Source organism: Vollenhovia emeryi, unplaced genomic scaffold (genome assembly GCF_000949405.1).
Source record: "Vollenhovia emeryi isolate VEMERY1.0 unplaced genomic scaffold, V.emery_V1.0 DF939166.1, whole genome shotgun sequence".
NCBI lineage: Eukaryota > Metazoa > Arthropoda > Insecta > Hymenoptera > Formicidae > Vollenhovia > Vollenhovia emeryi.
In genome coordinates, this window is record NW_011967200.1 from 210,147 (window position 1) to 223,409 (window position 13,263).

Below are 13,263 nucleotides of genomic sequence, written 5' to 3' on the forward strand. Positions count from 1 at the left end.
ATTTCTTTAAAAAGATACAAGAATCTTTTTTCTCTGAGAAAATTTACCTCTTTTCTACCATCATCGTTTAATGGTAAATGTGTTTACTCAGAAATAAGTGTAGTTACGTGTCATTAAAAATATCTGTACAATATTTGAAAAATTATTTACGTTTACCTTCTTCTTTTTACGACAGTTGGTACAATCAGCATCACCGCGCTCTAGATCTGTACTGTCAATGTCACGTCTCTCAATTTCCACCAAAACTTGACTAAACGCTCTACTAGCCATTTGTTCCATTTCCAAGAAGAGCCTCTGCCTTCGTCGATACATGTCGTACTTTTGCTTGATCTTCCAGAGAATGGCAGCCACCAGTAACAACGCAAGGAAGCACCTGTGCGGTGGCATGTAATCTCTAGTTTACAAGTAAGTACTGCCTGAGGTTCAACATGGCAAAGGGAGTATGGAGAATTTGAAAAAATAAAGCGTACGACCAATGGATCTATTATATCTTAAGGTTATTCTTCGTGCATTGTACATTTTAATTCAACAACAAGAAAGTCTAGGACTAAAAATAGACGAGCGCCGTTACGTGTCATAGTAAATAAATAAATTTTCAAAAAGACACTTCCAGAGAATGGAAAATATATAGTTTATTGTCTATACATTAAAAGAGAACCAGGTAGAAATAAACAAATTTACTGAAATTTTATAATTACGTAAGCACGAGAGAATGTGTCTGATAATTTTTTCCTATGGAATCTTGGTTTATGCGCGACTGTTACGGAAACTCTTTTCATTATTTTAAATTTCTGACTTCTTCGACTCATTGTTTTATTTTATTTACTGTACTAACTCTTTTGATCATTTTAATTTGCATTCTGAAGAAGACAAAGTACAGTCTTCAAAACGTACACAGGTATTTTTATTTAATTTATAAATAATAAACTTTGTGTATTTATTTATTTAAAATAATAACTATTTTTGGCCCTGTCTCGTCTTTTTTTGTTTTGCTCGTTTGACTCGTCTATTTTTGACCCTGGATTTTCTTATTATTGCTTAGACATTTAAACAAGCAAATTTTTTGCATCAATTTTAATTCGCTTTATTTTGGATTAAAAATCACTCCAAAATCCAAGTTATGGTACTCACGTGCAGAATGTAATGAAAAACTGCTGCAGATTCAGTTTGGAGTATTGAGAAAACGAGATCTGGATCCACAGCGGCGGTTGAAAATCATAGACATACACGTAGAACGTAGTGAGAGTATTGTTATCTTCGCTACCGAAATTGTAGTCCGCCTTGCTGAAACGGTGCTTGTACATGATCGTCGTACAATTTGCGCCGAGTAGCAACGGTTTTTCCGGACTATTTACTTTCTTGATAGTCACGTTCATTTTAGCAAGAACAGAACATGTGATAGAGAACTCGGCGTCAATGTCAGCTTTCGGTGGTGAATTCTTGAAATTGATCGCTCTATAATGACGGTCTTCTTTCTTGCTCAGATTAAACGTAAATTGATAATCAATAGCCAAGTCATCTAAAACATATGAGCGATGGAATAATTATAATGAAGTTATCAAGGTGTAAGATGAAAGATATAAGTGCATCAATCAAACTCACAAAAACAGGATCCTTTATTCGTAGGATCTCCGTGATAGAGACCAGATACGTCACAACGTTCGCAGTGATCTCCGATAATGCCTTTAGTCGTGCAAAAACATTTGCCCGTCTCGCTCGTGCACTGAGTGCCTTGGTTGTTGCAGGAGCAAGCTATAATAAGATCATACACGTGTCATTCAAATGTTTTCTCGTTCGTGATTGTTGCGAATGATAATAACGCAGTATGTAAAGAAAAAGATATTACGTACGCTGACACGTGGCTCCATTGAGTGGACTGCCGTAATAGCCGGGGATACACTTATCGCAGTGTGGTCCATAAGTCAAGTTTCCGCATGGCTGGATGCATACGCTACTATTTGGAAGACACTTACTGTGACCATTACATTGACAAGCTGTTAGAATCAAGAGAATCGAATTAATAATCGCGATATGACGGCATGAAAGGAGCTGAAATTCAACAAAAAACAAACTCGCTTACTTGGACACTTTGTGAAGTACCAATGGACGAGCAAGCACGTGTTTGAGCTTTTGCTGCTGGGGCCACGAGCTCCACCGGCCATGCACAAACCTTTCCCCGTGCCCGATCCGTCGTCGCACCAGCCGCAACCGGGATCCGATCGGCAAGCGGCGCACGACGAATAAAAGCTGCACCAGTCCCTGCCGGTCTCGGTGGCGCGGCACCGAGCATCTATTGTCGTCCACTCGCGACACTGTCCATATGGAAAACTGGCCGGATACGCGTTCTTGTCTACGCACTTGGCCTCGTTCTGACACCAGATACAGTCGGACTCCGTGCAGTTCCGACACGACGTGTACTCCACGCATGGACTACGGCACGTGTCCATCGTCAAACGTTGCGGCGAGAGCACCGTGCCGTTTAATACGCCGTTAATACTCATCTGTTTAAAAAATTAATAAGACCAACTGCCAATCACTAATTTCTTCCAAGCTAAGATTATCGTAAGAAATGGAAAACTATCGCATCTTCGTTTACAATATACTTCATTATACGCTTACAATTGTTCGCTATGTAACGTTTCAAAAGAAGATATTCGTGAACATATGAATATTCCGCCTTCCGCCGCCTTGCGCAACCAATAAAGTGTTAAAAGTATACTCTCATACGCACCTCCCGAGTTTTCGACTGCGGTTTGCAACGGTCGGGTCCGTTGGACCACGACCAAATGCAGTGCGGATTGCTGGAGCAAGCATGGCACGTATGCATTTGCAAACATTCGATGCCGGTGTTGGCGTTGCACTGGTCCAGCTCCGTGATGACGATCGAATTCGGCGAATTCACATTGTCCCGGCACATCTCGTGCAAGCAACTCTTGCCGCACCACACGCAATTGTACGAGTTCTGTACGCACGCGACGCAATCAGTGAAGAGCTTACAGAGTTCTCCGTGCGACGTCATGCCGCGTGGCGGCCCGACGCCCAAACACTTCATATACAGTTCGTCGTAATCCTTGTGGTGGAGTAGCATGTATCTTTCATTCGACTGTATCTTCATGACGTGTATACATCGACCTTCCACCTTATTCCACAAACACTTGACGCCTATCCTGGCATTCAGGCACTGATTCTGAGTCGTGAAATACTCGCAATTGCCGGGGGTGTACCTGCGCAATAACAAAATCTCAGCATCTACGGGTAGATAAGCGGACAGATAAACAGCCCTTGAAACAAGATACATTGAATCGGTACCTCAGCATGTCGGAGAGCATTTCACCGTCGAAGCCGCCGTAGATATACATCGACTTCTCGAAGACGGTCGCGCTGTGACCGTATCGCGGAAGATCGCTCATATCCCTGGGCATGGTGTACTGATGCCACGTGTCGCACAGGACATCGTAGCCGAGCGTATCGGCCGAGTAGCATCGCGCGCCGTGCGAATGCTGCGTATCGTTGTGCATATTACCGCCGAACACCAACATTAGTCCACCCGCGACAAAAGTGGCTGTGTGAAAGAAGCGCGCCGACGGCGCCGACGTGAGCAGCCGCCACTCGTGGCTCTCGGGATGGTACGAGTACAGCCGACTAGTCAGAACGTGCGTGCTTTGCGACTCCGACACGTAACCACCGTACACATAAATGAATTTCATGAGGGGATCGTAGGCGGAACTGTGCCCGTAACCGCCCTTCACTGGAAAGCCCTTCGTCTTGACGATCTGCCACTCGCGCGTACCCAAAGAGTACTCCTGGACGGTGTTTAAGTAACCATATTGCGGCGAATAGCCGAATATCACAATCATCTTCTCCTTGCCTTTAATCTGCACCCGAGTCGCGGTATGTCCCGCTACCTGTAAAAACAAATTCGTTAAGACAATCGGGACATTGTACGAGATTCAACTGAGAGTTGGGAAACAAGAGCGAGTGATACATAGATAACGCTATTCAAATCCGAAATTAATTTCTTAATTAATCCCCTGGCTGGCGATTGTTCTTGGACCTTTTAAGATTCGACAGATGTTTGTTCTTAAAAATTACTTCCCTTTACAGTACAAGGATCTAAAAAAGTGAACTGCCGCCTTTTCAACTGGCGTTTCATCAACTGTATTTATTTACACGAGGCGTGTGCCTTTGATTATATTTAATAAAGCGCGGGGAGAAATGATTCAGCCACACATCTCCAAAGTGTACGTCCGGTTTAAATGTACATTCCTCGGATAAAAGAGTCGCACCTTCAGTGGGCCACATATCGTCGTGTTGTGGCAATCGTCGTGCACAGTGACGTTCTCCCAGACCTTGGCGGACACGTCGAACGCCCAGATCTCGTTGATCACGGTGGAGTTCTGCACGACGCCACCGTACAGGAATATCTTGTCGCCGAACAGCACGCACGAGTGCGCGTACCGCGGTAACGGCACCCGGCCTTCGACGTGAGGTGTCTCCCAAACATTGCCGTTATAATCGTACACGTATATCATCTTGGCACGATGGAAGCTCTCGCCGCCGACCACGTACAGCGAATCCTTCCAAACGATGGCGCAGTGACTGGCCGAGCCTTCCGGCGGTAGATCCTTGTACGTGACGCTCTCCCAAAATCCATGCTCGCCTCTTTGGCTGCAGTCCGCACCTGCGGAAATCGTGAATGAGTCCACTTAATCTTTCTTTGATTTCAATTATTACATATCTCGAATAGAAGTAGCTCGTAAAAGGCCATCGCTCATAATTACTCCAGATCGCATGCCTGCCCTGATGGGAAATATATTAAACAAGCAAGTACCACGCAACGCTCATTAATGCTATTATTATTATGACAGTTATGGATATGCAAGGTAATACCTAACATCATATTTGAATATCAGATATCACGATGCTCATCGATCGCGTGATACTATTACGTCACTACGCTATTACTAGATTGGATATCTGGAAGTTATCATCTCGAATGTGTTTACCGATGTATCTTAATTTCCGTGACGCCCGTCATGGATCCCCTACGGGGATCCTGGCTGGTATTTTTTTTGCAAAGATTCTTTACAACGATTTAATAGGAACGTTAGCATCAATCGACGCGCACTTTACTGAACTGGAAAAATGTTTAGAAAATTCCCGTAGAAATATGATTAATTAGGCTTCCCAGGATCCAGCCCGAGCGAGAAGGGCATCTTCTCTAACTCTAATTGTACCTGAATTTTATCACATCGTTATATACATTCATTTATCGTAGATCACCCGTGCGCCAATCTTATTCAATAGCTACTAAAATACAATTGTTATTCATAAATTATGAAAACCGTTTATCATTCATTTTCGACATCTCATTATCTTATCTCATCATAAATCTCCGCGCGCTAATCTTATTCAATAATTACCAAGATATGTTACAATAATTGTTATTCATTAATTATGAAAAACGTTTATCGTTCATTTTACCGTCGAGTACAAGTAAAATATACTTCCGACATCTCGTTATCAGTTACGGGTCGTTGCAGCGTCCGTTATCTCTTTACCTTTAAAGCCGTGAAGACAGCGGCAGTGATGACTCTCGCGATCGCACTCGCCCTGCTGATGCTGATACGAGCAATTGTTCGGGCACACCTGTGCGTCGCAGGCCTCGCCGGTCCACGTGGCGTCGCAGGTACACGTGCCTTCGATACACACCCCGTGACCGGAGCAGTCGATATGGGAATACCTGCAAGAAGCCGACGCAGGTTGTGTACACGAGATATCATTGAGTCAATCTTGTCCTCGTGCGACGCGATGCCACCGCGATCATCTACCGCCGCTGAGCAAACACAAATGCTCCCGCGCGCTATATTTACTCGATCGCGCGATAAATGTTTGCCCCTATTAATTTCTCAGGAAAAGGAGGATTGCTCTCGATATTTGAGAGGCGCGAGGCCGAAGGACAAACAATTCGGGAGGAGCCACGTGTCGTGACGCACGGAAGTCCCGGATGATGGATCGTCCCGACGTCGACGGAGCTGGAGGCGGATTCGCCTCGACTTTACAAAAGGTCTTTGGAAGATAATAACATCGAGATGCGAGAGGATCATCGCCCTTTCGTTTCACGTATCGCGTCTGGAATCGGAGCACAGCGAAACCCCGACGTGAACAAATGCTAGCCGGATGATCCCCGGTCTTCCGGGTGAGGTCTCAGATTTTTCTTCCCCCTTTCGCCGAAGGTCGTCTTCTGACCGTAGGTAACGTTATCAAATGTGACGCATGATAGGGTTACGCGTATTTCCGGCTCGCGGAGGAAGCTCGATAAAGTTTCTAAGCCGACAGCGACCCAATTACGAGCTATCGGCGGTCGCCACTCTCCGTGTAATCTGCTCGCTCTATTCCGAGTCCTTCAGATTGACCGCCACCTTGCCAAGCATCAAATCCATGCCTCTCTCTTTCTTCTTCAACAGATGCGCGCGCGAATGTGAAATCATTTATTCGGCTCTGACCGCGAGTAATCCATCGTGCGTCTCTCAGACAATCCTACACGCTAAAAGCCACCGCGGAACGATCGCTCGCGTTTTAGGATCTGTCAACTTGCGCCACGATCTTAGGGTCTGAGCAACATGGTTGACTCGCACAATCTCAGGATGATTAATATAAAATATTCATCTGTTATTAATGCACGGAGAGAATTTTCTCTTCAAATTTATCCTGAAAATCGTTTTATCGTGAAACACCATGCCATTTCGATGAATTTTATGAGTTTTCTAAAATTTTATCATACTCTTTACTGGTAAAATGTCAAAAAACTCTCACAAAATTGTTCAAAATGCCATGTTGTCCCACGATCACAGGAGTTTCATGATGGATTTTAAAAGAAAACTCTCTCCGTGTAGTTATAGAATAAAGTTGCTACTTTCATATGTTTACATGCACACGTTTATTCTTTGCAAAGTTGTCTTGGTATACATATTTAAGACTCGATACGCAAGACTGTTATGCGTTGCTAAAATACAGACATGGAGTGGTTAGATTATTCATAATCAGATCTTATATTTAAGATCGTCTTGAGATCATTTGTAGATCCTCTGCGGCCAATGAAATGTTCCGTGCAGCATCTTTAGATAAATTCAAGACGGTCTCCAACATAAGATCAGACTATGAATACCTTGGAGCATAAAACGTCTTACAAGTACGAGACAGCCATTCTGCTAAGGTTCTTACGGACAACTTCGTAAAACGAGACCCGCTTCGCTTTTTCTCCACCACGCGAGAACCATTTCGCCAAGAAGGATGTCAAGCATTTATATCAACTGCGCTGTCGCTACCTGTCTCTTCAATTTAAATATTAATTAAAATCGAGATTACAACATTCGGCGAACGCATCGAATCGTCTCTCAGTGTATCCAACGAGAGAACAAGAGTCCAAATTGGCATATGAAAGTAGCAACTTTATCGTGTAACTACACGGAGAGAATTTTCTTTCAAAATCTATTCTGAAAATCATCTAATCGTGAAACAACATGGCATTTTGAAGAACTTCATGAGTTTTTTAATGGTAAAATTTTACTAGTGAAATGCATACTAAAACAGTAAGTATAATTACTAGTAAAAAGTATGGTAAACTTTTAAAAATCTCATAAAGAGTGAGAACAAGATCGGCCCCATCTTTTCGTTTTCGATTTTGGTCACAAAGTAGGTACTTAGCAAAAGGTATCGTCAAGCTGATTACAGATATGTCAGTCTCAGAGTGTAGCTATTTAATGTTTCAGCGATATCCGGCTCCAAATATTCCCAGGACGTAAGCGATAAAGCCGTCAGATACCAACCATTTGTTTGGAATGGAATGGAAGCTTTGGAACCCGATATCTCTGGAACGTTAAATAGGTACACTCTGAGACTGACATATCTGTAATCAGCGTGACGAGACCTTTCGTCAGGTACCTACTTTGTGACCAAAATCGAGTGGGGGAAAAAAATGGAGCCATTTGCCTATGGACACTTGTTCTCACTCTCTCTCTCTTCGAAATGCCAAGTTGCCCCACGTTTACATAATTTTCAGGGTAAATTTTAAGAGGAAATTCTCTCCGTGTATTAATAATACACTTGTTAAGGGATAGACGGTCGAGAGAGCTGAAAAGAAAACGGAGAGGATCGGGAGAGAAGTTGGGGGAGAGATCGCGAAATCCAGCTGCGAGCGCTCACCTGCTCGGACAGGCGTTGATCTTGTACGTAATGTTGAAGCCGCTCATGTTGTACGCGACATCGGAATAAAAGTGCAGCAGCGCGCTGCCGGATCGCGCTATTACTTCCGGCACGCGGCGTATGTGATAGCTGTCCTTGTGCATCAGGCCGGAGAAGACGGCCAGCAGCGGCGCCTCGACGCTATCGCCGTCGTAGATGTACAGATGGTCCCAGCCGCATTCCGTCGCGAATTGCTCCACGTGCATCCGTATCTTCGTGTTCGGGCTGCTCTCGATCAGCCAGGAGCACCTCACGTCCGCCGTGTAGTTGCCGAAGCCGTCGTGGATGCTCCCGATCCTGTCTGATAATCTGCGGGAAAAACGAGACACGGAGCAATTAGATTTTACGGCACATTATTTCGCGCCGTCATCGGCGTCTTATCGACGAGAAGGAGCTGCTCAAGATCATACGGACACTCAGCGGTTTCCGCCTCGGTGTACGGCGATGAAAAAATCAGACTTTCACCGCTTGCTTCTTTGTAACGTTGTTTACATTGCAAGAAACAAAGTCCGATTTTTTATATTATAATCATTTATTATAACCATTTGCTCTTTCATAAACGATGTATAGATGCAGTTCGACTGACTGCACAAAGCGTATGAGTTTTACAGATTTCAACGCTGTAAAATTGTACGTGCGTTGAATGTGCCTACGTTAACGGTTAAAAATAACTCTAGTTGTAAATAAGTTATAAATGTGAGCGATACGAAGGAGAGAAACGTATCTCGCAAAACACGTTGAGCGCAAAGTTCAACGTGTCGATGAAATCGTGATATTTCACGCATCTTTTTAAAAGAGTGAGTGTGTGTGTGTGTGTTTTATGATCTTAAAGGTGAATTATTAGAGCCTTCTCTTCTCTCTTTCATTTCGCTCTTGTCGATAGTGTGTGATAAAATAAAAATGAATTCAATAATCAATATCGCGCTTGTAAACGCGAATAATGGAGCGTGATCCGAATAATCCGAGCGGTCGCATATACATCGTTGCGTCGCGCTGCATCGATATGCAGATCGGGCGGATGCAACGGGCGCGACACGGAAGAGCAACATCAAGCGGATACATCATCGTCAACGAGATCCTAACTTCATTAATTACTCCCTATTCCTTTTTTTTTTCTCATCCGACGACCGCGCTCCGCCAAGCCCGCAACGACGGGACGCGTGCGAGACGCACCGGAAGTCCGCCGGGATGAAAAATGACGTTCGACGTTCTCGACGCGTTCGGAGAAAGTGTGCGGTGCATCTTGAACCCGCGGGTCACCTGCGTTTTCGCAAGATCTCGACTCGCAAAGATGCGGAAGCAGGCGAGAGGATATTACAAAGGAAAATATTAGATAGACTTGAAACTTGTATCTAAACGGGAAGAAGGAAAGCTCTGGAAAAAGAGGTTCTTTAGATTCCGCGATTTATTTATTTCTCTTTCTTTTTCCAATGATACAATCCCAATATTTTCGATTAAACGTTCTTCTTCCGTGCGATCTCGAAGCGGGAAATTGAATTGTCTCACGTCAGCCGATTTAAATTCGTCGAAATTAGTCCTCATTTAGGTGTTAATAGGAAGCGACGGGCCACCGTCAATTCCGACGGTTAATATTAATTCCGGTCCCGACTTCAATTACCGATTGGTTCCAGAATATAAAAGGGACCACGTAACGAAATCCTCTAACGAGCTGGCGAAAATGTCAGAGTGCCGCGCTGAAATAACAAGACCGGTTTCGCGATGTTCAATCCATCAAGATTTTATTAGAAATGTCAAATGCTGGGTCGCCGATCGATTCAGGTGCTGTCGATCGAGGGCCAACGACGCGGCGACAATTAGCCAACCCGCGGAGACGCGGGAGCGCGTGTCTTCCGTGTGATTAAAGGAAGCCCAAACGAAATTTCGTGGGGAGAGCGCGGCGACTGACAGCGCGACATCGAGGAGGAAAGAACACCTGCGCACACGCTCTCGCGACGAGAGGAGGATGATGCGGCGACGACGACGGAGGAATAACAATAATGCCGCATTAAAAAAAAAAGGAACAGGAACGCGGCTTTCGCGGAGGCGCATCCGCCTATCATGAATGATTGACACGAGAAACGAGGAGACGCCACACGGTGCCGCGTGTATTTATTTATACGCCGCAGAGCGAGGCGCGTTGGTGGCGTTGTTACGTGTGCAATTCCCACGATTAAGCCTAATCTACAATGCGCTGTTTGCATCTAGAAACATTCTACCTTCTCTGGTCAATCGATATACGTTTAAATAATTTGCGCAAGTGGATAAATTGTATATACACCGAGGGGGAAAACCGCTGACCGAAATCTTGTACACCAATGCCCAGGGGCATTACTTTATCTTATTTTATCCTATTTTATCTTTACAATGCTCCAGCAAGACCTAATGCCCAAAAAATGCCCTAGTAATGCCCAGTAATGCCGCGAATCTATACACCGCAATGCCCTCGGCGGTCTCCCCCTCGTTATACACTGTACAACCGTGCGTTGTCGACCTATTTTTTAAGCGGTTCGATTTCTTTATATAACAGAGATTGTTTCCAGATGCAGAGAGCACGTTGTGGATTAGGCTTTGGCCGCGATTTTACACGGAGAGAATTTGTTCTTCAAATTTACCCTGAAAATCCGAGTGAAAATCGTATAATCGTGAGACAACATGGCATTTCGAAGTACTGTATGGGAGTTTTTTGAGAAACGTTACCACACATTTTCACAGTAGAATGTGTGGTAAAATTTCAAAAAGACTCGAAACAATTCTTCGAAATACCACGTTGTCCCACGATTACATGAGTTTCAGGGTAAATTTTCAGAGAAACTTCTCCCCGTGTACCCTTGACCGTGTTATTCCGAGCAATTTCGATTAAATGCCTACGCGGAGTAAGACATTTCTTCAGCGAGCGGACAAATGAACCGGGAATTAACGGCGGCGAACAATAGCTGTTATCGCGCCGTTGCGTCGAGGCCGCCGAGGTAATCTTCGAGACACGCGGCTTTGGAAAATGCAATAATTTCAAGGCTGACACGCAGGACACGCGTCTCTAGCCAGTCATTTTCACGACGGGGGAGTCTGCTCCGTCGTCTCCTCGAGCCGAGACTTTATCGTAGAAGCTCCGGCGGCAAGGACGCAGCGAGAAAGAGAGATCTCCGTCTCTGCGGTAATAATAAATATGAAGGGCACGGTGGAGCATAAAAGCGACGGCTTAGGAAACTTTTACGTTTCTTTACGAGCTGCCTTCATTTCCACTCCGCGCTCCTTCGATGAATAATCCATGTGCGCCGCGAACGACATTGTTTGACACTCGCTCCATTTGTCAATCGCTAGTTAACATAATTCCATTATACATGTCTACAATAAACACGAATTGTTGTAAAATTAAAATGACAAATTCGCGTCCCGAAGAATCGTTTTGATCTTTATGTTTTGCATTACAGCGCGGCGAAACACACAATGCGACTTTTGCCGCGCGGAATTACAATTTTATTGTATATTCTTTTCTCCCGTCCATGTTGCAGCGCAACGCGAGTGCGTGTAATTTCGACAGAGGGCCGATTAAACGAGCCCGTTAATAGATACGCGGCCGAAAAGAAGGAAAAAACAAAGGCGGCATAAATGAGATTGTAGATTACGCCTTCGCCGGAGGATTGCGCAGCGCGTATTATATTATCGCAATTGCTGAAGTTGCAACACGCTTAATGCAATGTGAGCATCGGAACGAAAGCCAGAACGAAATTAGCATATCGTGCGAGATTGAGCACGCGACTTCTAAGCTTGAGGCGCTGATTGGAGGAACGAGAATCGCCGTAAATAACAGCTGATTAATTATTGGCAGGCGGAGGTTAAGCACCTTCGGAAACCGTGCGGTTCCGCCGTTCTCGCAGCGTTAAATAATTGTGGGCAAACATTATGTTTGGCACTTGGCTTGGCATTTAAAAAGGTACGATTGTGTATAAACGAAACGACGAATCGCACTTCTTTTCATCTTTCGACTATAAATTTGGTTGTTCTTTTACATTTAACTATTTTATGCTCCCGGCTCTGGACACAGTCTTCGACTTTCTTAAATTTTCTTTTTACGCGCTATATTGTAAAATTCTATGTGCATTATGTTTGCTTTCCACTGTGAGGTGGCCTCTTATCGGTTCTCCCTTGACTCGTATGGCTCTATATTCTCTTTTATTACGCATTCGTTTAAATTATTTTTCAATTTGCCGACATTCTTATTCCTGTTCAATTAATTTTTATTTATGTCTATTGATTTATCGGCTGATGAAGTCTCTCCGTGTAACTCGAAATGTTTCGCTTCTTATTTTTTTCGCCTATTACTTCGAACAAACAATATTATATTTGTTGCTTTAATGTCCCGCGTTTTCTTCTTACTGCTTAGTGCACGATATTATACAAGCCTGACTTTGTTTATTTATTAATTATAGCATCCGATTGAATCTTCGAGAAATAAAGAGAAAATAATCTCCCGATCTTGATTGGTTTACAATTGTACGGCATATGAGATCTACACGATTACGATGAATTATCTACTGATAAGAATCACAAGTGGATCTGAAGTGAACTACCTACTTCAGATTCTTGTCGAGCGTTTAGCGATTTAATCGTTATCGGAGCAACGCGCGGAGCGAATGAAATTTCGCGTCTTATTAACGGCGCCTCGTAAACATCGCAATCAGAAATGAGCCTTGTGAACGCATTATTTTCTTTATGATGATTAATGAAACGGATGATTCATGCCCGATGTCAAGTTCGACGACCGGCCGATTTATTTTTTATTCGAACGATATAAGCGGCGCGAGCTGGCTTTGGAAGACGCGGCCAACGAGCGCGAGTGGATTCGCTTCTTTATGTCGGCACATCAATATTTGCTCTTCCTGATACAAGGCAAATTGCCCTCGAGATCGATCCCAAAATCGCTTGCCAGTTATATAACATTTTGAATTACGTAAATACATAATCGCGAATTTCCCTCCCCCCTTCTCTCTCTCTCTCTCTCTCTCTCTCTCTCTCTCTCTC

The 13,263-nt window shown here is 44.1% G+C and overlaps 1 protein-coding gene across 1 annotated transcript in view; it reads right to left on the minus strand.

Moving 5' to 3' along the window:
* LOC105564321 (attractin-like protein 1) overlaps positions 1 to 13,263 on the minus strand; it is a 35,636-nt gene that overhangs the window by 4,123 nt on the left and 18,250 nt on the right. Inside the window, exons 2-11 of the mRNA XM_012016616.1 lie at positions 8,206 to 8,553; positions 5,562 to 5,743; positions 4,287 to 4,681; positions 3,310 to 3,905; positions 2,732 to 3,224; positions 2,081 to 2,501; positions 1,851 to 1,994; positions 1,603 to 1,752; positions 1,132 to 1,519; positions 157 to 373 (exon numbers count right to left, since the gene is read on the minus strand). Of these exons, the coding sequence (XP_011872006.1) occupies positions 157 to 373; positions 1,132 to 1,519; positions 1,603 to 1,752; positions 1,851 to 1,994; positions 2,081 to 2,501; positions 2,732 to 3,224; positions 3,310 to 3,905; positions 4,287 to 4,681; positions 5,562 to 5,743; positions 8,206 to 8,553 (3,334 nt within the window). The remainder of the gene's footprint in view (positions 1 to 156; positions 374 to 1,131; positions 1,520 to 1,602; positions 1,753 to 1,850; positions 1,995 to 2,080; positions 2,502 to 2,731; positions 3,225 to 3,309; positions 3,906 to 4,286; positions 4,682 to 5,561; positions 5,744 to 8,205; positions 8,554 to 13,263) is intronic.